The following is a 23,669-nucleotide window of genomic DNA, read 5'->3' as shown; positions in this document are numbered from 1 at the left end:
ACGTACGCTTGAACCATTGTTTTTGTTAACAATAAAGTCTGGATTTTGCTGACCAGAGTTTAAAACCTATACAATAGTAATGTGTTTTTCAGCTTTTTGTCAACACAAAATGAGACTTTGTTTTTAAATTTACTCTTTGAAAATGTTTCTCTTGGTGGACAGCTAATGGAGGACATTTCATCAGATGTCAGTGGTTGCACTCTGTCCATCATGACTCAAGACACATACAATCTCATCCTTATTGTTATCTCTAAGACCTCTATTTCCCTTGAGGATTGGACTCCCAGTCTCCCACAGAATACAAGGGAGATCAATTTGAAGATGTGAATTTGACTGTTTGAAACCAGCAGCAATGGAAAGTTCACTCTCCAATTTGCCTTGCGCTGAAGCAAAACAGCACAGAAAGCTATTTTATCTAGGAGACATTCCCATGTTGTGTCCATCTTCAACACACACGCACTGAGTAGAAGAGTAACAGTGAGGTTCATAGCCATATAAGGCTGCCCATGTAACATTTTAATATAAACTGTTGGAGACATGCAACTCAACTCTGATTGGTGAAATGCATCTTCAAGTTGGCCCAATGAGGGGCCTTCATTTGTAGAGAGGTCATAAAGTTAGGCACATCCAAAGAAACACCCACGCAATTACCAGAACACTTCTTTTCTGGTTTCTGTCCAAGCACCAAAGGGTCTAAAACTTTCTTTTCCTTTTCTCATTATTAAACTTTCAACAAGGAAAGGTTTTTGCTGTTTATTGAATGTAATTCCGAATCAGGCAATCACAGACTGAAGATTTGTAGCTGTGTTTTTGTCCTTAACATAATGAATCAGATTCTGATGCTGTCTTGCCGTATGTTTACCTCCTAGCTCTGTTCTGCTGTGTTGATGCCCATGCACTGGAAGTGTTTCCCTAATAAGGCAATGGCGCTTCCCCCTTTGATGCCACACAGATATGAAATGTGTTCCTGTGTCCAATTAACCTATTATAGAATGGAGTCTAAGCTCTTAAACAATCCGATTCCACTCCCTGCACTCACATATCTCTTTCCTTCCCTCTGTCCTTTCTCTACTCTGTTCTCTCCTCCCTCTTTCGTTCTGGTCCAGAGGGGTTGTCCCAAGAGTGGTTTGAGTGGAGAGAACAGAGTGTTGCACAGTGACTGGAAGCCACAGACAGAGCAGGACCTCCACAGAGTCACTGGATCAGCGGGACCCTGAAGGAACATTCATACAACTGGATATCCATTTACAGCTTGTTGGAACCACAAGGAATCCCTTCCAAAGGAGCTCAGAGGGATTGACGAAAGGAACTTCCTTATATTTGCTTATATTTTCTAGAGGTCAGCAAAGGAAGACAGATGACAGACTTTAGGGCAGCTCTAAAGCCCCGGTCAGGGCCTAAGACGGGTTCGGAGATCAAGACGAGCACCCCAACAAAAGTTGACTTCAGATCATTGCTTAACAAGAAAGATGGTCCATCCAAAGCACCTGCTGCCACACCACCCCCAAGCAGCGCACCTTCAGATTTCAGGTCCGCGCTGAACAAAAAACAAGCACCAGGACCAGAGAAGACTGAGGAAAAAGAACAGAATTCATCAAAACCAGCACCCAAGACCCCCCAGAAGGAAAAGCAAAGTGGTGTCAATGGCGTAAATGGTGGCGCAACTGATAAAAAGGTTCATGTGAAGGATACCGCAACAACAGAGAAAAAAGCCTGCAGCACTGATATAGTGACAACTGAAAACAAAGAGAAAGCCAGTCCCAAGAAGAAGGCAAACGATGGACAAATAACAGAGACAAACGATAAAAAGGCAAAAGTTGTGAACGGGGGAGAGAAAAATGCTGGAAAGCCTCCCGTTTTCACACAGTCTCTCGGTGACATCACTGTGGTGGATGGAGAGAAGCTGAGGTTAGAGTGTCAGGTGACCTCTGACCCCCAAGCTGTCATCACCTGGATACTTGATGGGAAAATGGTGAAGCCATCCAAGTTCATTATCTTATCCCAGCAAGGTATAAAACTTGATACATTTGACCACAATCTTAAAATAACAATGCAAAAATACTATTGATCTTGTATTTTCTGAACAGTTCTTTATGTCTTAATTATTAGAAGTTTAAATGTGACAGAGAAGTCCAATGAAATGTGGTAACCTTCGATCTGTAGAACACTCTTAAAAACAAATGTTCTAAAAGAGGGATTTGACTTTAGTGTGTTGTGTTGTGTTGTGTTGTGTTGTGTTGTGTTGTGTTGTAAACAGCGGCGTAGCACCAAAGTTTGGGCCCTGGGTACAAACCATCTTGCTGGGCCATGTACCATGTATGTGCATGTATAGAAAACTGACTTCTAAGCCCCCGACTCCCCCCCCCCACCCCCCCAAACCCAAACCCCCCCGCCGCCGCCTCGGGCCCTGGTTACTCTGTACCCTTTATCCCCCCAGTCCAACGCCCCTGGTTGTAAATCACATACTGAGAGGCATGATCTTAAATCTGAGGCTGATTCATGGCCAACTGGAGCACAGTGAGTGTTATCTTGGCTCTTTGAGCTCATTCACATTAGGTTATTTGATCTGAGGGTTTAAGGTCTCTCTGTCCCATTCCACTGACATGAGACATGACCATCTGGGTCACAATTAGAACGTTCTGAAATAGCAATAGAGGATTCCCTCTGAGTCTAAATCAAACATGCGGTGTGATGGGTGTCCCCTACACAAATGCATTATCCAGTGCTTTAGGTTCGCTGTTGTTCAGGTGGATTTTCAACACAGTCTCACAACAATTTTACGAGGTGGCTAATTCATACGCATCCGTACGATCTCTAGGGGCGGGTTTAGGGGTGGTCTTTCCTGATGACGCTGTTTTTTTTTTTTTTAAATGTACGAATGAGGTCGTACGAATTAGCCACCTCAGGAAAAATGTGTTGTTATGAGATCAGGTCAAGATTTTATGTTAAATCAAGGGCTGGATTCAATATCTTCTCAAGTTTGCAAGAATGTTCCTAAGTGCAATGTTTGAAAATTTCTTAAGAACACCTTATTTTGACAAGCCTTATATTTGACATTAACAATCCAATAAGTGCATTATTTGGTGCTTGAAGTTGGAGGTAATCATAACTTTAAGAGCTTATTTACCATGGTTTTTAAGAACAATCTTTTCCGGAATTCAAATTCTTCTTAAGTTTTGTATAACAAAAAGATAAGAACATTATTAAGAGATGTTTTTTGGGAATACAAATACAAATTGGGAATAAACTTTTTTCGACTTTCGACATTTTACTAATTCATTTACTTTGCAACTTCTGCACATGTCAACTAACTCTCATTAGAGTAATTGTACTGTTAGTAGCCTAGTGTTAGGTTAGAATTAGGGTTTGGATTAGTAGATTAAATTAACATGTAGTTGAAAAGTTACTTATAGTCAGTAGAGGGCCTGTTGGGGATCATCAAATAAAGTGTTAGTAGATATTAAGCAGAAAGTTTACTAGAGTTTACTAATACTCTAATGATAGTTAGTTGACATGTAGATGCATAGTTATTTGTAACAGAATGTATAAAGTGGACCATCAAAATGAATTGCTACCTACATTATTAACTTTATTCTCAGGGATTCACCCAAAAAATTATTTCTTCTGCTGTACACAAAATAAAGATATTTCGAAGATTGTTGGTAACAGTTGATTAAACCCCATTGACTTCCTTTGTATTTTTTTCTTCCGTACAATATAGAGTGCTACTGTTTGGTTACCCATATTCTTCAAAATATATTATTTTGTGTTCAGCAGAAGAAAGACATTCATACAGGTTTGTAACATCTTGAGGGTTAATAAATTATGATAGAATTTTCATTTTGGGGTGAACTATCCCTTTAAGTTAAAAAAAAATGTCAGTTAAGAAGACCATGCTCTTCTTACATTTTTATCATACATTTGTGGTGATGTATTCATATGAATAATTTGTGCAAGTGGAACCATTTACTAAAGTTTTATATTTATTTATGGAGAACAACTTTAGAATTTAAAGCTTTTGAGTAGAAAAGAGCTGAGATAAATATGACTTGAAAAACTTCAGCCATTAAATTTAGCAGTCAGTTCAGAGAAAAGTTTACAAGGATGAAACACACTTGTCATTCAAATGTGGCTCTTGTTTTACATCAGGTGGAAAGTGTTCACTTACAATCGACAAGGCTCTTCCGGAGGATGAAGGACGCTACACATGCAGAGCAGAGAATGCACATGGTAAAGCAGAGTGTTCCTGTATGGTCACTGTAGATGGTAAGTGTCTTGCCTCCTAGACCTCTCTTTATCATGTCATTGGAAACATAGTGAGTAAAGGTGCACCTATAACAAATTCTTCCCAAAACTGATCATTAGGATTTATTTAAAGCAAAAATGGGGGAAATATTATTGTATTACATTTCTCTAGATCCTTCAGACCCATCAGCAGATAAGAAAAACAGGAAGAGCTCTTCTACAACTCCCACTACAGAAAGTGAGTAAGGACACCTGCTGTGGCCTGTTTACTTGATCTGTTATTAGATTATTTTTAAAGGGATAGTTCACCCAAAAAGTTGCTCATCTGTTACGTTGTTTCAAAATCTTATGACTGTGTTCCATTTGTGGAACATTAAAGCAGACGTTTTGAAGAATGTTCACACAGCCTTCGTCCATAGTGGAGTGGGGACCAGGATTGTCAAGCTCCAAAAATTATACAAAAGAAGTCCATGTCACACATAGACATAATTCCAAGTCTTCATGGTCACCAAGCTTGGACATTCAGTTATAAATATCTCCTCTTGTTCTCCACTGAAGAAAGAATGTCATACATATTTCAATATGAGGGAGAGTAAAGAATGACATTTTCATATTTAGGTGAAGAGAGAACCTTGAAAATTCATAATTTAACCCCCTGTTGTTCCATACCTGAATGCCTTTCTTAGAAGATAGTTTGTCGCAAGTTGGTAACCAAACTGTTTTAGTTCCCGTTGACTTCCATTGTATTTTTGTCCATACAATTAATTTAGTGGGAACAGTTTTGGTTACTAATATTCGTCAAAATAATTTCCTTCATGTTCCACAGAAGAAATAAAGTCATACAGGTTTAGAACGACATAAGAACGAAACTTTATTAGTTCATTTTAAAATGAACATTACCCCATTATTTATTAACCCTTAAGCCATCCAGCCACATCTCACGAAAATGCGTATAAATAGTACGAGTGTGCAATCTCGTGGAATGTAGTTTTCGAGTGCATATGATACGCACTTTATGGCGTATTATACGTACGACCCATCCACCCCACCACCCTAATCCTACCCAAGAGCGTGTCATATGCACGCCATAAAGTGCGTAGCATTTGCACGCCAAAACTCATTTTGCCGTATCTATTCTATGAGATTTCACACTTGTACTATTGATACACATTACCATGAGATTGTGTTGAGCAATCCTATGTGTATATGACTTTCTTCTTTCTGATGAACACAATCAGAGTCATATTAATAAATATCCTGACACTTCCAAGAATTATAATGGCAGTGATGGGGTCCATTGAGTTTGAAGTTCAAAAAAGTGAATCCATCCATTATAAACGTACTCCACACAGCTCCGGGGGGGTTAACAAAGGCCTTCTGGAGCAAAGCGAGGGGTTTTTGTAAGAACAATATCCATATTTAAAACTTTATCAAGTAAAATATCTAGCTTCTGCCAGACCGCTTTCCAAATTCAACTCATGAAAAAAGCGTAACTGCCAGCATGTATGACATCAGATGTAGCGTAAGCATTTTTTTTACTGCGAGAGGTGTTGCACTTTCTGAGTAAGTTTAAGGCGTTCTGGCGGAATTAGTAGATAAGCTTGACAAACTTCAATTGTGTTCATAAGAAAGAAGTAAGTCATAAGGCTAGAGGGTGAGTAAATCATGGAGTAATTTATATTTTAAAGGTCCCGTTCTTCGCGATTCCATCTTTCAAACTTTAGTTAGTGTGTAATGTTGCTGTTAGAGCATAAATAATACCTGTAAAATTATAAACCTCAAAGTTCAATGCCAAGCGAGATATTTTATTTAACAGAAGTTCCCTTTCAAAGCCTACAGCGAACGGCCGGTTTGGACTACGGCAGGAAGTGCAGGGATGTAACGACGTCACTAGAACCGTTTGTTGACTAACCCTCCGCCCACAAGAACACGCAAAATAGGGGGCGTGGTTTTGTTGCTCTCCCAAATGGAGAAGTTATCTCCCCGTTATGGTAAGAGGCGGGAACTTTCCAGGCAAAGTGTGCTAAGCTGCTGTCCAATCACAACACGGGAAGCGCTGGCCCAATCAGAACTCGTTACGTTTTCTGAAGGAGGGACTTCATAGAACAAGGAAATCATCAGGCCGTTTTTAGGACAGAGAAAACAGCGGTGTGCAGATAAGTAAATTGTGTGAAAAATACTGTTTTTTTACACACGAAACATGAACTCATGTTATATTGCACACTGTAAACATAATCAAAGCTTCAAAAACATGCGAAGAACGGGACCTTTAAAGTGAACTACTCCTTTAAAGTAATACACCTCTGTACATAAGTATGCATTTTTATGTACATATTTCATCAATTGGGGAAAAATCGTACTGCTAGTGGTGAACGAATATTCATGCATGGTCTGATAGTTGCATAGGAATTCTTTTTTTTTGTATCAAAATTACATTTACAACAATTATCTGGTTTTGGTGTATTGTAAATAGGCCTTGTTTGTGTTACCCCTCTTAAAGCTAACCATGTGTAGTGATTATTTCAGTAACCTTTAAGAAAAGGTAGAAGTTGGTAGAAGCATTTAGTCCTACATTTTCATTTCAAAAATATTTGTCATTTGAGAAGATGACCCCATAGACAGGACAATGGTCATCACGCGTACTATGGAGGATTGCCGTCCCATGGTATCTGATGGCAGATTGTATCTGTGGTGCTCAAACAGTTTGCCTGTACAGTAGTTTTGTAACACAACTGTCACGCTAGATCCTGTGTTTTGATCCATGTGATTATGGTGGAGTAAAAAATAAACTCAGCCGATGTTGTTTTGGAACCAGTTGTACTGCTGCATTTGTTCTTTAGTATTTCATAAGCATGGCAGCCTTTAAGACAGATAAGTAGCTCATATTTATGTAACAGTTATGTTCTTAACAAAAAATGCCAAAGTGATTTAGAATTTAAGGCACAAAACATGTAACAGGAAAATACCAGGACATTTTGGAAGTTCGTTGTATTCCCACAGTGCTTGTGGAAAAAACTCAGGTGTGTCCAAGCATAAGAGAGGAAATGAAAGATAGCACAGAATCAGCTGGAGACAGAAGAGAAGGCCTAAAATGGTAGACTTCTGTGAGCTAAAAGACATAAAGATCTGACTGTCCTCTCTGTCTTCTTACCCCTGTTCTCCCCCTCTCTTACTCTCTCTGTTTGGTCTGTGCTGGAGTATTAGTGGGGTTTACATGTTGCATTGTTTCTTGACGGCGATCAAACCTTAAATAAATAGTGGAGAGAGAGACACACTGCTTCCTGGATCTTGGAGACCCTATATTTAGCATGCCCGTATAAGGGGAATTCCAGCAAGACACAGTGTTCACACAGACACTCTTTTCCTGGATGCTAATCAGGAGCGACGGTTTCCTTAGAACTCCTGTCAATTCTCAGATGCGCCCACAGATGACTATTGACTATGGTGTAATGATATGTTGGTAATGTCAACATGGTTGATTAGTGGATTGGTTTACACTATTAGAGAGAGTATGCCATTTATCCATTTTAAGGATAGCAAAATATTATTTTAATTTTCTTCAACCAAAGGTAATGTTGTTAAAATAATTGTGTATATAATAATGATGTATTGTGACTTCACACATTTTCTTTTTCTTTTGTTCTTGTTTTTTTGAATATGCTCATTTTAATTAAAGGTGCACTATGTAGAAGAAATTCAGTAAAATATCAAAAAACTTCTAGGCCAGTGTTATATATTTTGTTCAGTTGAGTACTTACATATCCCAAATGTTTCCAACTTTTTGTAAATTTTGAAAAAAATTGCTATTTTATCCAAGGAACCGGGACATGTGAGGGCAGCCGGATCTCACAAAAAATGCGTATAAAGAGTACGAGTGTGCAATGTCATGGAATGTATACGCCAAAACTCATTTTGGCGTGCATATGATATGCTGTTTTTCGCGTGCAGATGATACGCACTTTATGGCGTATTATACATACGAACCACCAAACCCACTACCCTAAACCTACCCAAAAGAGCGTGTCATATATACGCCATAAAGTGCGTATCATATGCACGCGAAAAACAGCGTATCATATGCACGCCAAAATGAGTTTTGGCATATACATTCCACGACATTGCACACTCGTACTATTTATACGCATTTATGTGTGATCGGGTTGGTGAGGGCGTCGCCTGTCGATTGCATCATATCTGTGTTACCCTCGGTTTCCGGTTTTATTTTGCAGAAGCGCTTTACTCTTACTGTAGTGTAAAACAAGTGTCACAGCAGCCACTGAGCGAACGCACAGAGTAACGTCATAACATAATTTTCAACACACTCAGATCTAATATGATAAACAGAGCTGCGTTACCTCATACCCATGACCGGAAAAGTGAAAGTGGCGTGAGGCGTGTGGCATGAGGCTGCTCGTGAGGCGTGTGTCGCGCTCCTCTCATTAACAATCGCTCTGGTGGCCTTTCTCAGCCCCCTCAACACTCGGTCCTGCTCTGCTTCATACTACAGTAATGTTAATAATCGCATCCATGAACTTGATTTCTGCCCGAGTCCTATCCCGATTCTTTTCCACTGGCTGTGAGGTGAAGACCACATGTCCCAAGATTCTGCGCTCAAACGTGGTGTCATCAAACTAGACCTTTGTTTTGAATTGACGACCTGTAGTGGGCAGAATAGTTACATAGTGCACCTTTAATATGCACTTATTTGTATTAAACTGATAACAAAAGCAAAACATACTCCACAGATTGTTTCCCCCTTTGGTTGGACCTTTTCAGACCCTTCTTTTTTTTCTGCTTGTAGTACCTCCCCTTAAAGGGACAGTTCACCCAAAAATTAAAAATCATCATTATTTATTCACCCTCATGTCGTTACAAAACTCTATGACTTTATTTGTTCTGTGAAATAGTAGGGGTTTTTTTTACTATCCATCAATTGTAACCAAAACTGTTTGGGTACAAACGTTCTTCAGAACAGTTTAGAACAACATGAACTATCACTATATTTAAATGTTTATTTTAATAATCATGTAAATATGTCTCTCCATATATATATATATACAGTAGATACGGTTTATCTGTCTTACATCAATACATGCTCTATATCTTCTGCAGATGAAGCCAGAATAAAGAAGAAACCAGCTCCCACCAAACAGGGTAAGATTATTTTTCTACTAACCCTTACATAATCACACTAATTTAAGAAATATTGGCCATGGACAAATTCTTGTGTAATAAACTGTTGCAAAATTTGGATAGTAGACAGACAGAGAGAGAAAATGCAGTTACCATGAGAGTGTTATGTTCAACTTATGTTCTATGATGCCATGCAGGTTCTCCGCCTCAGTTTCTGCAGTTCTCTGGAGATCAGAAGATCAGGGCAGGAGAAAAGGTGGAGCTGTTGGGCAACTTTGGAGGGTCGGCACCAATAACTTGCACCTGGCTCAAATTTAAAAAGCCGGTAGGAAGAGTTGGAGAAGGACAGAGAATTTGTAAGATGACAGATCAGTGGTTTCCAAATATTTTGAAACAGTCACCATTCTATAGTGATTTTTTGATGGCAACCCAGCTCAAACCCTAAAAACGAAATAAATGCATGTTCTATGTAAGCATTTCAGCTTAAAATGACAGGACAAATACTAATTGTACCTACACATTTAAACTACTTTTTTTGGAAGACAACACAATGCTCTGATCAGGATTTTTACAGCCAAAATTGATTGCAGATTTATTGTCATCTTGATTGGCCGATGCATATCCCAATACCATTTTTTATGGGGATGGGTATTGGTTTACAGTCATTGTTAACTGAATTGATGTTTAGTGACACAAAGTACTGTAGGTTGATTAAGTGATATTCAAAAAAAACATTAAAATATTTACTTTATCATTTTTAAAGCTGAAAGTTCAATGCAAACAGAGATATTGTCTTTTAAAGTTATGGCAGTTTATCGCCTACTAAAACGGCCGGTTTGGACTACAACAAGCTTCTTCCCGGGTTGGTGACATCATAAACCCTTGCTATTAACATAAACACTGCCCCAGATGTGAGCCAATAAAAAATACATGAATCTACATTTGGCCATCTAACCAATCTAAAACCATTGCGTTTTTCGGAGGGCTGGGCTTCATAGAAGCAGGAAGCAAACAAGCCTTTCAAAGGACAGTGGAGACAGCGTTGTGGAATAAAGGTAAAATATAAGAAAAATATGGCGCTTTAAAAAAAGAAGAAGTATTTAGACATGTTATACTGCACCCCATAAACACGGAAAAACACGGAACCAACCCTTTAGGTAAACATTCTATGTCTTTTAATTCAGTTGCATTTTTGCTTTGATGACTTGAAACGGTGCATCAGTTTGATATAAAATTGGTGAAAGAATCTTAACAGCAAACATCCAATTAATTTAAAATGTGGTCAAATTAATACGAAAATGATGGCCAAAAAGACCTACATACAAGGATACATTATATACTCTTCTCCTGTTTAGATCCAGCCAGGAAGTGGGGGCATTTCCATAGAGACCAAAGAGAACAGCAGTCAGCTGACAATCACAGCGAGCGACCAGGATCACTGTGGTTGCTACACTCTAGAACTGCAGAATAAATTTGGCACCAAGCAGGCCTCACTCAATCTCACCATCGTAGGTATGGGAGTAAACAAACACAGGATGTGACACATAATGAGAGAAGGGAAGGAAGCAGATGGGATCATGATAGAATGTATCACATTCGTGTGTGCGTGTGCGTGTGCGTGTGCGTGTGCGTGTGCGTGTGCGTGTGCGTGTGTGTGTTATTCAGGGTTTTATCACTTATTTTTTTTAAATGAAAAATTCTAAAAATATAAGTCTCCAATTCATATCAGCAGCAAGAATATATGGGTTATTAGCATTTTGATTAAACATATTGACATGAAGCAGATTCAATAGAAGCCTCCCTATCTTTCTATGCAAAGTTTTCTAATTGCTGACCTTTACGATGTAAATCTGTATCCCAGATAAGCCAGATCCCCCAGCCGGGATCCCTGCTGCTTCTGACATTCGCAAGTCTACACTAACCCTCTCCTGGTACGGCCCCACTTACGATGGGGGCAGCATCGTCCAGTCATACAACCTGGAGATCTGGAACTCGATTGACAACACATGGAATGACCTGACCTCCTGTAACAGCACCTCGTACCATGTCCAGAACCTTCTCGCCGATCGTCAGTATAAGTTCCGTGTTCGAGCTGTTAATGTGTATGGAGTTGGAGAGCCCAGTGCAGAATCTGAGCCTATTAAAGTGGGAGAGGAGGAGATAACCGGTGAGAATGAACAACTGAATAACTGCTTAATTTTGAGATGTTATGTTATTATTGATCCAGAAAGAATCAGTGGGCTCCAAAAATCTGGAGCCACTAGTGAAAATGCCTTAATTTTGCATTCTTTTATGATTTAATACAAACATTTTCATGGTTAATTATATTATCATCATAACAATTTGAATGAAAAGCTGATAAATGTACATCTTGCTTTAATGGCAACAGCACATGAATGTGTCGGTGCAAAATTCAATAATTACAGTATATAGCTTGATGTGAGAATTGTTCTAGAGAGCATGTTGTGTACTTCAGTTGAAGCAAATACATGTATATTAGGTCTATTTAAATAAAAGACAATGGGGCAAAAAAAGTATTTAGTCAGCCACCAGTTGTGCAAGTTCTCCGCCTTAAAAAATGAGAGATGCCTATAATTTTCATCATAGGTATACACTTCAACTATGAGAGACAGAATGAGAAAACAAATCCAGAAATGTTTTCTTTGCAAATCATGGTGGAAAGTAAGTATTTGGTCAATAACAAAAGTTAATCTCAATACTTTGTTATATATACTTATATGTACTATATATTTCTTTAAGTCACTACAAGGTTTTTACACACTGTTTCTTGTACTTTGACCCATTCCATCATGCCTATTTACTCTAGAGCCGTGATGTTTTGGGGCTGTCGCTGGGCAACACATATTTTTAACTCCCTCCAAAGATTGTTTATGGGGTTGAGATCTGGAGACTGGCTAGGCCACTTTAGGACCTTGAAATGATTATCACAAAGCCACTCCCTCATTGCCTGGGCGTTGTGTTTGGGATCATTGTCATGCTGAAAGACCCAGCCACGTTTCATCTTCAATGCCCTTGCTGATGGAAGGAGGTTTTTACTCAAAATCTCATGATACATGGCCCCATTTATTCTTTCCTTTACAGTCGTCCTGGTTCCTTTGCAGAAAATAGCCCCAAAGCATGATGTTTCCACCGCCCATGCTTCACAGTAGGTATGGTGCAACTTAGCATTCTTTCTCCTCCAAACACGACAAATTGTTCAAACATTTTTTGGTTTCATCTGACCATATGACATTCTTCCAATTCTCTTCTGGATAATCCAAATACTCTCTAGCAAACTTCAGACGGGCCCGGACATGTACTGGCTTAAGCAGGCTTAAGCATGTACAAATTTAAGCAGAAATTTGAGTCCATGGTGGCGTAGTGTGTTATTGAGTGTAGCCTTTATTACTTTGGTCTCAGCTCTCTGCAGGTCATTCACTAGGTCCCCCCGTGTGATTCTGGGATTTTTGCTCACCGTTCTTGTGATCATTTTGACCCCACATGATGAGATCTTGCATGGAGCACCAGATCGATGGAAATTATCAGTGGTTTTGTATGTCTTCCATTTTCTAATAATTGGTCCCACAGTTGATTTCTTCACACCAAACTGCTTACAGATTGCAGATTGAGTCTTCCCAGCCTGGTGCAGGTATACAATTTTGTTTCTGGTTGTCCTTTGAGAGATATTTGGTCTTGGACATAGTGGAGATTGGAGTCTGACTGTTTGTGGTTGTGGACAGGTGTCTTTTATACTGATAACAAGTTCAAACAGATTCCATTAATACAGGTAACGAGTGGAGGACAGAGGAGTCTCTTAAAGAAGAAGTTACAGGTCTCTGAAAACCAGACATCTTTCTTTTTTGTAGGTGACCAATTACTTATTTTCCACCATAATTTGCAAACAAAATCTTAAAAAATCAGACAATGTGAGTAGTTGGAGTGTACCTATGATGACAATTACAGGCCTCCCCATCTTTTTAAGTGGGAGAACTTGCACAAATGATGGCTGACTAAATATTTTACATTTGCCCCACTGTAGATGTAAGATATTTTTGTTTACATTTTAAAAAAATGCCTAGTTTCACAGACAGGGCTTAGATTAAGCCAGGATTAGACCATCGTCAAATTGGGGCATTTAAGTATCTTTTATAAATGTGCCTTAGGAAGAAAACAAGTGTGGATCTTGAGACAAAACAATGACACTGACATATTTTAAGATATGTCAGTGCAAGTTGCTTTCATTTAAAACAATTCATAGTCTGGGACTAGATTTATGCCTTGACTCTGAAACCAGGGGCTAATGTTCAATTTTTGTCCAGGTTTAGGTGGAAGAAAGATATTCAATTTAGTCTCAGACTATTGAACCCCAAAGTACAAATGTGATGATCTAATGAACTGCTTTAAAAAAAGCTTTTAAAACATTCATATTCTTCTCCAGAGAAAAAGGAAGAGGGGGAAGTTGGAGCCACTGTGTCTGATGATGGTATGATGATTAAGCAATTATCCACCCCTTCTGAATCCAAAGTTTACTAACATAACTCCCACATGGTCAGTCTGATACATGTCCTGTTCATTTCACAGATGAGGAGAAAGAACCAGAATACAGAGATGTGGTCATTAAGAAAGACTGTAGCGTTAAGGACTTCTATGATATAGAGGACCGCTTAGGAACGTAAGAGATGTGTCTATCATATCAATCATGGATATTATCGATATAACATATTGCACTTTTAAATTTACCAGTATTTTTTTAAATATTTTCTCTCCTTTTGAAATTTCATATCCTGTCTCTACAAGGGGTAAATTTGGTCAAGTCTTCAAATTAGTGGAGAAGTCCACCAAGAAGGTATGGGCAGGAAAGTTCATCAAGGCATTCTCACAAAAGGACAAGGAGAACGTGAGGCAAGAGATTGGTGTCATGAACAGCCTCCACCACCCCAAACTGGTGCAGTGTGTGGACGCCTTTGAAGGAAAGTCTGACCTGGTCATGGTCTTGGAGATGTAAGTCCCTAAACTATTGTATGCCATTCAAAAAGAAAGGCTACCCTGCTGAAAAATCCAGCATGAGGCATGTTTTGCACGGTCTCCACCATTTAGACCAGCACTATGCCAGCATTACCAGCTCTAACTGGCATAAACCAGCCTGGACCAATATGGAATTCAAGCTGGTGCTGGATTTTTTAGCAGGGTAACATTTTTAGCAGCTGCATAAAAACTTGTTCCATGTTGATGATTACATTAGGTAATTTTGGTGAATCTACTTTGTGTTTGCTGGTGTCTTTAAACAGGCTGTGATGTTTGATAGTTGTTTTTTTTCATTCCACCGGCTTAGCTTTTTATGGCGAAGATGGAATGTAAAATCCAGCACCCTGTGATTGAAGAAGTGCGTGTCATATGTCCTTATATAGTGAGATGGAGAAACAGCAAAGGGAGAGCATGGATGCTCTCTTTCTTAGTTTGGCAGCCATGATGGAAAATAGCCCAGATTTAAATCTCCCTGACTGTAAGAGAACTATTTAGCACTTCAGGCACAGAACACTGTTCATATGGTTGTTAAATGGAATGTGCATAAACAGTTCTAATGCAGTGAGATTGCAGTCTGACAGCGATTGGTTAGCGTCACTTGGTGATGATGTCATTGTGGTCCCCCATTGGCTGCAGGATCTCTGGAGGTGAGTTGTTCGAGCGAATCGTTGATGAGGATTTCGAGCTGACTGAGCGAGAGGTGATTAAGTACATGCTGCAGATCATAGATGGAGTCCAGTTTATCCACAAGCAGGGCATTGTCCACCTGGATCTCAAACCTGAGAACATCATGTGCATCAACAAGACGGGAAGCAAGATCAAACTTATTGACTTTGGACTTGCTCGAAGGCTAGGTAAACAAGTGCAAACAACTGCAAAACAACTGTCTGTTTTTGTTTGGCACTGTTGTAATTTTGTCGTTGTTTTCAGAGGATTCGGGTTCTCTGAAGGTTCTGTTTGGAACTCCTGAGTTTGTAGCTCCTGAGGTGATCAACTACGAGGCTATCAGCTACCCAACAGACATGTGGAGTATTGGCGTCATCTGTTACATTCTGTGAGTGGCAAATCTCAGCTACATCGGTATCACTCATTAAACCGTTGCTAACAACCATGGCATGTAAAAACCAAAGTAATGCTGACTGGAAACATTTCCTTTTAAGGCCATTATTAGTATTTGAACAACGCACTTTCTAAGTTTGCATTTTTCAATTTATCAAAGTAACAATATTTTAATACCTTGGAAGTAGAGTATAAATATTTAAATTGACTTGTGTCAGTTATTTTATCTGCAAGTTACGGTAGTAAAAGGCCACATTTTATCCCCCCCCCCCCCATTAAATTGCAAAAAAAAAACACATAAATACTTTCTTAAACTATTTTTGCTGTGAACTGCAATAATTTCCATGATTCATGAGGCCATTGCTCATAGTTACACAATTTCTAATTTAATTTAAATTGATCAAAAATGTCTTCAAAAATATCATCAAAAAGTTTATTTCACTAATTCCACTCAAAAAGTGAAACTTGTATATTATATTAATTCATTAATAGCCGATCAGTCTGTGGCACTGCTCAGGTGTAATGCGAGCCCAGGTTGCTCTGATAGTGGCCTTCAGCTCTTCCGCATTGTTGAGTCGGGCATATCGCATCTTCCTCTGCACAATACGCCACCGATTTTCTATAGGGTTTAGGTCAGGCGAGTTTGCTGGCCAATTAAGAACAGGTATACCATGATCCTTAAACCAGGTACTGGTTGCTTTGGCCCTGTGTGCAGGTGCAAAGTCCTGTTGGAAAATGAAATCTTCATTTCCATAAAGTTGGTCAGCAGCAGGAAGCATGAAGTGCTCTATAAACTTCCTGTTTTACGGCTGCGTTGACCTTGGACCTCAGAAAACACAGTGGACCAACAACAGCAGATGATATCACACCCCAAACCATCACTGACTTGGAAACTTTACACTGGCAACTTCGATTGTGTGCCTCTCCTCTCTTCCTCCTGACTCTGGGACCCTGATTTCCAAAGGAAGTGCAAACTTTACTTTCATCAGAGAACATAACTTTGGACCACTCAGCAGTCCTTTTTGTCTTTAGCCCAGGCGAGACGCTTCTGAAGCTGTCTGTTGTGCAAGAGTGGCTTGACACAAGGAATGCGACAGCTGAAACCCATGTCTTGCATACACATGTGCATACTTGTTCTTGAAGCACTAACTCCAGCTGCAGTTCACTCTTTGTGAATCTCCCCCACATTTTTGAATGGGTTTTGTTTCACAATCCTTTCCAAGGTGTGGTTGTCCCAATTGATTATACACTTTTTTCTACCACATCTTTTCCTTCCCTTCGCCTCTCTATTAATGTGCTTGGACACAGAACTCTGTGAGCAGCCAGCCTATTTTGTAATGACCTTTTGTGTTTTGCCCTCGTTGTGCAAGGTGTCAATGGTCGTCTTTTGGACAGCTGTCAAGTCAGAAGTCTTCCTCGTGATTGTGTAGCCTACAGAACTAGACTGAGAGACCATTTAAAGTTAAATTAAAATTTATTTGCTGGCGTTTTGAGTTGATTAGCTGATTAGAGTGTGGCACAATATTCAGCTTTCTTTCTCCTCCAAACACGACAAGTTAAGTTTTACCAAAAAAGTAATTTTTTGGTTTCATCTGACCATATGACATTCTTCCAATTCTCTTATGGATCTTCCAAATGACCTCTAGCAAACTTCAGACGAGCCCGGACATGTACTGAGAGATACTAAATTTTGGATTTTCCTTAGTTGTCATTTATAATCATCAAAATTAAAATAAATAAACATTTGAAATATATCAGTCTGTGTCTAATGAATGAATATAATATGTTTCACTTTTTGAACTATACTATATATATATATATATATATATATATAGTAGATGAGAATGCCTGAAATTAGATTTTAGGATAAAAGACTTGCTCATGATTTTCAAGACGATTAAATCAAAGTTGTAATATTGTCATTTTCACTGTAAGTGAAAATGAGTCATTTCCACCCATGAAATAATGCCTCTATATCTATAAATATTGCGTATAAACTATATTACTATATTATTTGCTTAGTCTAAGCTATATGACATTTAGCATTTTTACACTTTAAACACTTCATTAAATGATAAACCACAGACAATAAAAAGAAAAATATACACTACTGTCCGTGTCTCTTATGGTCACCAAGGTTGGATTTATCTGATCAAAACAGTAAAAAAAAAATATTGGGAAATATTATTATGATCTAATAAAAGAAGTGTTATTATATATATATATATATATATTTCAGCATTGCCATCACAGGAATAACCATTGCTAATTTTCAGCATCATTACTCAAGTCTTTAAATTATCCTTCTGAAAATACTTAGTCCTGTTGTACTTTATATCACATTTTGGTTAAAAATGTGATAGAATCAAATACCCTTTCTCTTGTTTCTCTCAGTGTCAGTGGTCTTTCACCATTCATGGGAGATAATGACAATGAAACCCTTGCTAATGTCACCTCAGCAACCTGGGATTTTGAAGATGAGGCATTTGATGAGATTTCAGATCAGGCCAAAGACTTCATCAGCAGTCTCCTTAAAAAAGACATGAGGTAACATGAAACTTAACAGAAGAAACTATTGAAGAAAGATCACTTTTACTGAAACACCAACATTGTTCAGAGTTAATCTAGTGCCTTTTTACAGGAAACGCATTTCTTGAATGGCACATCTCATATGTCACATGAAACCAGTAAAACCTTGTAAATGATGGGTGTAATTAGCAAAGTTAACCATCACTCAAATTTATAAGTACATGCAGGATGATGAGAAGAGCATTTTGAACATTTGATCTGGATTCTGAGACCCTATAAATGTCACACTATAGGGCCAGGCTGACCTGCGCTCAGTGTTTTGAGCACTCCTGGCTCAAACAGGACACCAAAAATATGGAGGCTAAACAGCTGTCCAAAGAGAGGATGAAGAAGTACATCCTGAGACGCCGCTGGCAGGTGAGAGCACTGCATTCTATTTTGATTTATTCATTAATCAAAGAATGAGATTCAAAGGAAACAAGGTTTTCTTGGTGGAAGTGTCAGATGTTAGACTTCATGTTTGTGAGTGTCTGTGCAGAAAACAGGGAATGCAGTGCGAGCTATCTCCAGGTTCAGCTCTATGGGAATGTTAGGAGGGATCGGACCAAAGAAAAGCTCTCCGACTGATGGTATTGGCTCAACAACCAATTTTCACATTGCTGCAGCGTATAAGGCTTGAGTGCAGCAATGCCCACACACTTTTTCAGCAGTGCTGGTTTCGGAAGTGTTTTCCAATTCATTTCTCTCATAAGGATTTCAAAAAAGTATTTGAACCAAGCCAACCAGCCATGAGGTGAATTATAACACTAGAAACTTTGATTGGAAGCAAAAATATGTCTGATTGAAAATCAGAAGAACTACAATCCTATGAAACATTGCGAACAGCATAATCAAATTAAAAACAATTACAAATTTAAAACTGTTGATTAAATATAACATGCATACATATTCAAATATTTAAGTATTTTGAGAGCATAGCTAGACTCCCAATTTCATGGGAGTGGGCGGAGCTAACTAGATCTTTCAACACGTTTAGCTTGGTTTGACTCCTTACAGCATCATGGATAATGTAGTTTTACACCTCAAATTCAGCTGCAAAACAAAACATTAAAACTCAGTTGAAATAATGTTGTGCTGTGAAGCAAATACCATTGATTAACAAACACCCACTACTCGCAATAAGGTTTTTGGAGTTTTTACTTCCGGAACCTGACTGTTGTGCTCTATATCACAACAAAGTGCATCTTGCATATAAAATGTCATATATGTAAAAAATATTGTTTGCATATAAATGTAGCATAAACGTGTTTGTGTTTAGAAGAGCCACCTGCAACGTTCCTTGAGAGTGTGGAGGATGAAAACCGCACCCCTGAGGCTCCCACCTTCACCTCTGTCATACAGGATGTGGAAGTGGTAGAAGGCAGTGCTGCCCGCTTTGACTGCAAGATTGAGGGTAATGACCTTTGACCTCAAAGGCTATTAGGCCGCGTGTCCACCGAAGCATTTTTAGCCAGCTGAAAAAGCTAGGCACTCTGCTGAAAACGCCTAGCTGTGGGCACAGTATTTTGGCTGTGTAGTGATTTTTCCAGTTGAGACGCTTTACTTGCTATAATCAGGAATATCCTCAGAAGTGTTGCTAGGATCTCATTTCACAGATAGTTTGTTTCTGTATTGTTTCAATATAAAAATATTGAAAAGTATTTGCTCTTGAAGAGTATTGGCTCTTGTTTTCAAAATCAAAATCTGATTTTGTTCTGTTACATTGTGACGTTGTAAGAGCAGAATGTGGAAGTTGGTCGGTGTGGTATTTGTCCTGCCCCTCCTTCACTGTGATTGGACGACTGGGTGAAAAATGAAAGCTGTTGAGCACTGCGTTTTACAAAAGTCCCTTTAAGACAAGTTATTCCACTCAGCGGCCATCTTTGAAATTCATCAAATTCTCTAAAACTGTTCACAAAGCTTACGATTCAATTTCATATTTGAAATCACCAATGAAATATGACAACAACTGTCTCATAAACTTGTTTTTTAAATGCTCAAATCATTTTAAAAAAAAATTAAAAAGGTGAATTTTTCAGCCTGGACAAAGCTAATGCGCAATCCTGAATGCGCCTCAGAACACCGTTCTGTTTCTATAGCAGCCGAGGCACCTAACTCAATTGGTTCTTTCATTTAGAAGGCGGGGCTAATTCAGCATAATGGATGTTGCACTTTCTCCCAGTAATCAAAGTGCACTGTCTTCCTATATATAAAATCTTTGATTTTACCAAAGATTCCCAAAGTTAAATATTTTACAACTTTTGATGACTGGTAAAAAATAACTAAGCGCTGAAGCAATATCTTTTGTGTGTGCTAATATTATCAGGGGTTTTTATAAGTCTTTTATTCACTATTTTGTATATTTTTAACACCTATTTTAATCTCTTTTGGGTTCTGTAGAATTGAAAAAGTTATAGGATATAGTAGTCATATTCCTTTCTCTACCTAACCACTTCCAAGTCATCAATATTGTCAGGATTCTTTTTACCTTCTGCTCTATCTTTAATATGACAAAGTTCAAAAGAAACAAACAGAAGCTTGTCGATTTGGGTGGAGATGATAATCATCAGTCATCATTAACAAATGGGAGTTGGGTATGATTCATATTTGTCTACACCTAACAAGTTGCACCACTCCATATATGTGACCCTGGACCCCAATACCAGTCATAAGGGTCAATTTGTTTTCCGTTGATGTATGGTTTGTTAGGATAGGACAATATTTGGCCCGAGACACAACTATTCGAAAATCTGGAATCCGAGGGTTGAAAAAAGTCTAAATATTGAAACAATAACTGTTAAAGTTGTTCAAAGTCCTTAGCAATACATATTACTAATAATAATAATTTGTATACATATTTACAGGAAATTTACAAAATATCTTCATGGAACATGATCTTTGCTCAATATCCTTATGATTTTTGGCATAAAAGGAAAATCTATAATTTTGCCCCATACAATTAATTGTTTGTTTTTGCCACAAATATACCTGTGCAACTTATGACTGGTTTTGTGGTCCAGAGTCACATATTGATATATAAATGCTCCATTTGAGTAATCACTGGTAGGCCGATTGTAAATGACTGTTGTTGTGTGGTCCACTTGCATTTACTTTTAAATGTTTATAGCATTTTTATGATTTAATATTGATTCACTGTGTTTTCTGAACTTAAAGGGTACCCAGACCCAGAGGTAGTGTGGTACAAGGACGACCAGCCAATTAAGGAGACACGTCACTTCCAGATCGACTATGAAGAGGACGGCCACTGTAGCCTGGTGATCTCAGAGGTTTGCCCCGATGATGATGCCAAGTACACCTGCAAAGCTGTCAACAGCCTTGGAGAAGCAACGTGCACAGCTGAACTGTTGGTGGAGTTTATGCAGGAGGAGGAAGGAGACGGTGAAGGAGAGGAGGAAGATTGAATAATGATGGAGAAGTGATTTACGGTGTGAGAGAGGAGGAGAGTGACTTAATACCACAGGAACTATGAATATCTTATACGTTTATACGATTTTGATTCTTCTTTATTTGTCTTCTTACTGCCTAGAATAGTTTGGAAAAAAGCTAAACTGTTTTTGAGTAAAACTGTTTGCAGAGATCAAAGACATTCCTGCTTGTGCCTCTCTGTCCAGAAAATGATCCCAGCTGATTTATCAAAAGGGACTACAAAAACTGAATATGACAACAATGTGCCTGTATAGCAACCCTTTGATGTTGGGACAAGTGGACAAAAAAAGAACACTTGTTTTATCGAACTGATCACATTACATTGATATCATCAGTCATTTTTTGTGAGTCAGTGTGCATGCACACATTGTAAATCATGCGCTGCAGTGCATTCTAGTGGTAAAAACACGACAATGCTTTTTAAAATACACTAGTATGGTGTCAATATCAGGGATGGGCAGTATTTCAAATACATGTATTTAAAATACGTATTTGAAATACAAAATACTATTTTGTATTTTGTATTTTAAAGCCTTTGGAAAAAATCGAATGTAATTTGTATTTAAATACATTAAAGATGAGTATTTTTGTATTTTCAAAATACTCAAAATACTTTGAGCCAGGCAACCTCTTTATCAGGAGCTGTTTTCATGCATCTACTAGTTCAGACCAGACACGCCCCTCCCCCCAACATTCATTCAGGTGAGCCGCAGCTGTACAACCCTAGCCTGACAAGCCAGACCCACATCAAGATGTTTGGTCTGGAAACTCACCATTGACAGCTCAATCCGAGGGGCGGATTAACGGTTGTCTTTCAAACTCCCTCTGCACACGATAGGATAGCGCTACAACCATCCAGAGCAACGTGAAGCGGAGCTCATTGATAGATTAAACATTCGCTGTATCCGGTCGGCAAAACTCCGAACACATCTTCCCTTTTTAAGAATGACTTCAGTGCCGTTCTTTGTTCTTTTCTCAGAGAAAAGCTTAACTCAAGTCTTCCAGAGTCACAGCCAAAGCTGATTCGAAAGACCGCCGTTCGCCAGCGTCTGTGTTTACTAGAAGCACGCAAACGCAACTCTGCCGTCATTATGTTAAGCCCCGCCCACCGACTCTATACACGATGTGATTGGCCCGACCAGAGTTTGGTTTTTACAGCTCAGAAGTGTATTGAGAGTTGCTAGACGGCACTCGTGGCAGATTAGATTTGCTGCCGCTAGGGTGCGTCTAGATTTCTAGGCTAGTACAACCCAGCCTTGGATCGGCAACTTTACAAAATTGTTGGAATAAGGTGAGGATGTCATGGTCAATTCTATTTGTTGATTAAAGTAGCTTGTCAAATGTGTTTAAAGTATTAACGTTACTGCATGTTAGGGATGAGTGATATCATATGACAATACATATCGTAGATTCATAGCAAAAATATAAAATGTGAATCGATGGAACTTTTTCTAAATCATTTACATAGATAGGCCTATCGGGGTAAGCACATATATCTGTGCAGCTTTTAGTGGGCAGGAATAATTGGAATGTTGGAGTGGAAAAAGAAGTGAGGGCGAATGAGTTGGCGTAATTTGTGTTATTATAACTGCCGCTAAAGGAAATTCAAATTCAAATTGAAAACGAAAGTTTCTAAGCAGTTGCACACATCTAAATGCTTTTTGGCATTCAGAATAGGCCCAGATAGATTACAGCCTAATATGGATACCTTCACTGAATTGCCAATTTCACATGTATTTGGTGTATTTTCAAAATACAAAATACTGTATTTGTATTTAAATACATTTCCATGTATTTATGCCCATCTCTGGTCAATATCAATTTGAAGTCAATTTAGATCATGTTGGAGACCTTACTGTAAGAAGATATTTTGGCTTTTTTCTAATTTTTCAATGTTTATAAGAATTATTGTTTCTAAATGGTTGAATGTAGTCAATCGTTTAGAAACTGAAGTTAATAGAAGGAAGTGACTAGCATTGGTCTTCTCAAATACAAAGAACTGTCTGGGATGTTTCCATTTTGAGTTCATTTAGCCTTTTTTTTTTGCGAATTCACTTGCATGACAGAACAATGAGATGAATTTTGTGCTGCGACCTGAAATACAAAGCTTAATTTGATATTTATGACTCTGTACAGACTTCTGCTGCCTTTGAGTGTCTGCACTATTCTCTGAGAATGAATTAATCATAGAA

At 38.5% G+C, this 23,669-nt stretch overlaps 1 protein-coding gene across 1 annotated transcript; it reads left to right on the top strand.

Moving 5' to 3' along the window:
* The first annotated feature begins 1,173 nt into the window (after window positions 1-1,173).
* Window positions 1,174-23,258, top strand: mylkb (myosin light chain kinase b). The gene is made up of 17 exons (XM_067459277.1): window positions 1,174-2,009; window positions 4,150-4,266; window positions 4,418-4,483; window positions 9,358-9,399; window positions 9,576-9,703; window positions 10,734-10,890; window positions 11,240-11,545; window positions 13,817-13,861; window positions 13,960-14,050; window positions 14,176-14,379; window positions 15,040-15,257; window positions 15,334-15,457; window positions 17,857-18,009; window positions 18,285-18,408; window positions 18,530-18,620; window positions 19,310-19,444; window positions 21,205-23,258. The coding sequence occupies exons 1-17, from the start codon at window positions 1,358-1,360 to the stop codon at window positions 21,450-21,452; spliced, it is 2,901 nt and encodes a 966-aa protein (XP_067315378.1). The 5' UTR covers window positions 1,174-1,357; the 3' UTR covers window positions 21,453-23,258.
* Window positions 23,259-23,669: the final 411 nt, after the last annotated feature.

The sequence above is a fragment of the Pseudorasbora parva genome, chromosome 12, assembly GCF_024679245.1.
Source record: "Pseudorasbora parva isolate DD20220531a chromosome 12, ASM2467924v1, whole genome shotgun sequence".
In the NCBI taxonomy this organism is placed as follows: domain Eukaryota; kingdom Metazoa; phylum Chordata; class Actinopteri; order Cypriniformes; family Gobionidae; genus Pseudorasbora; species Pseudorasbora parva.
Note: the sequence above shows the minus strand (reverse complement) of the source record. Positions and strands in the feature narration are given on the sequence as shown.

Excerpts from the sequence above, each read along its gene's own strand:
- mylkb (XM_067459277.1), top strand. The coding sequence starts at position 1,358 with ATGACAGACTTTAGGGCAGCTCTAAAGCCCCGGTCAGGGCCTAAGACG. Across the intron at positions 4,484-9,357 it reads TACAACTCCCACTACAGAAA|ATGAAGCCAGAATAAAGAAG; the intron begins GTGAGTAAGGAC and ends TATCTTCTGCAG. Across the intron at positions 14,051-14,175 it reads ATAGAGGACCGCTTAGGAAC|GGGTAAATTTGGTCAAGTCT; the intron begins GTAAGAGATGTG and ends TGTCTCTACAAG.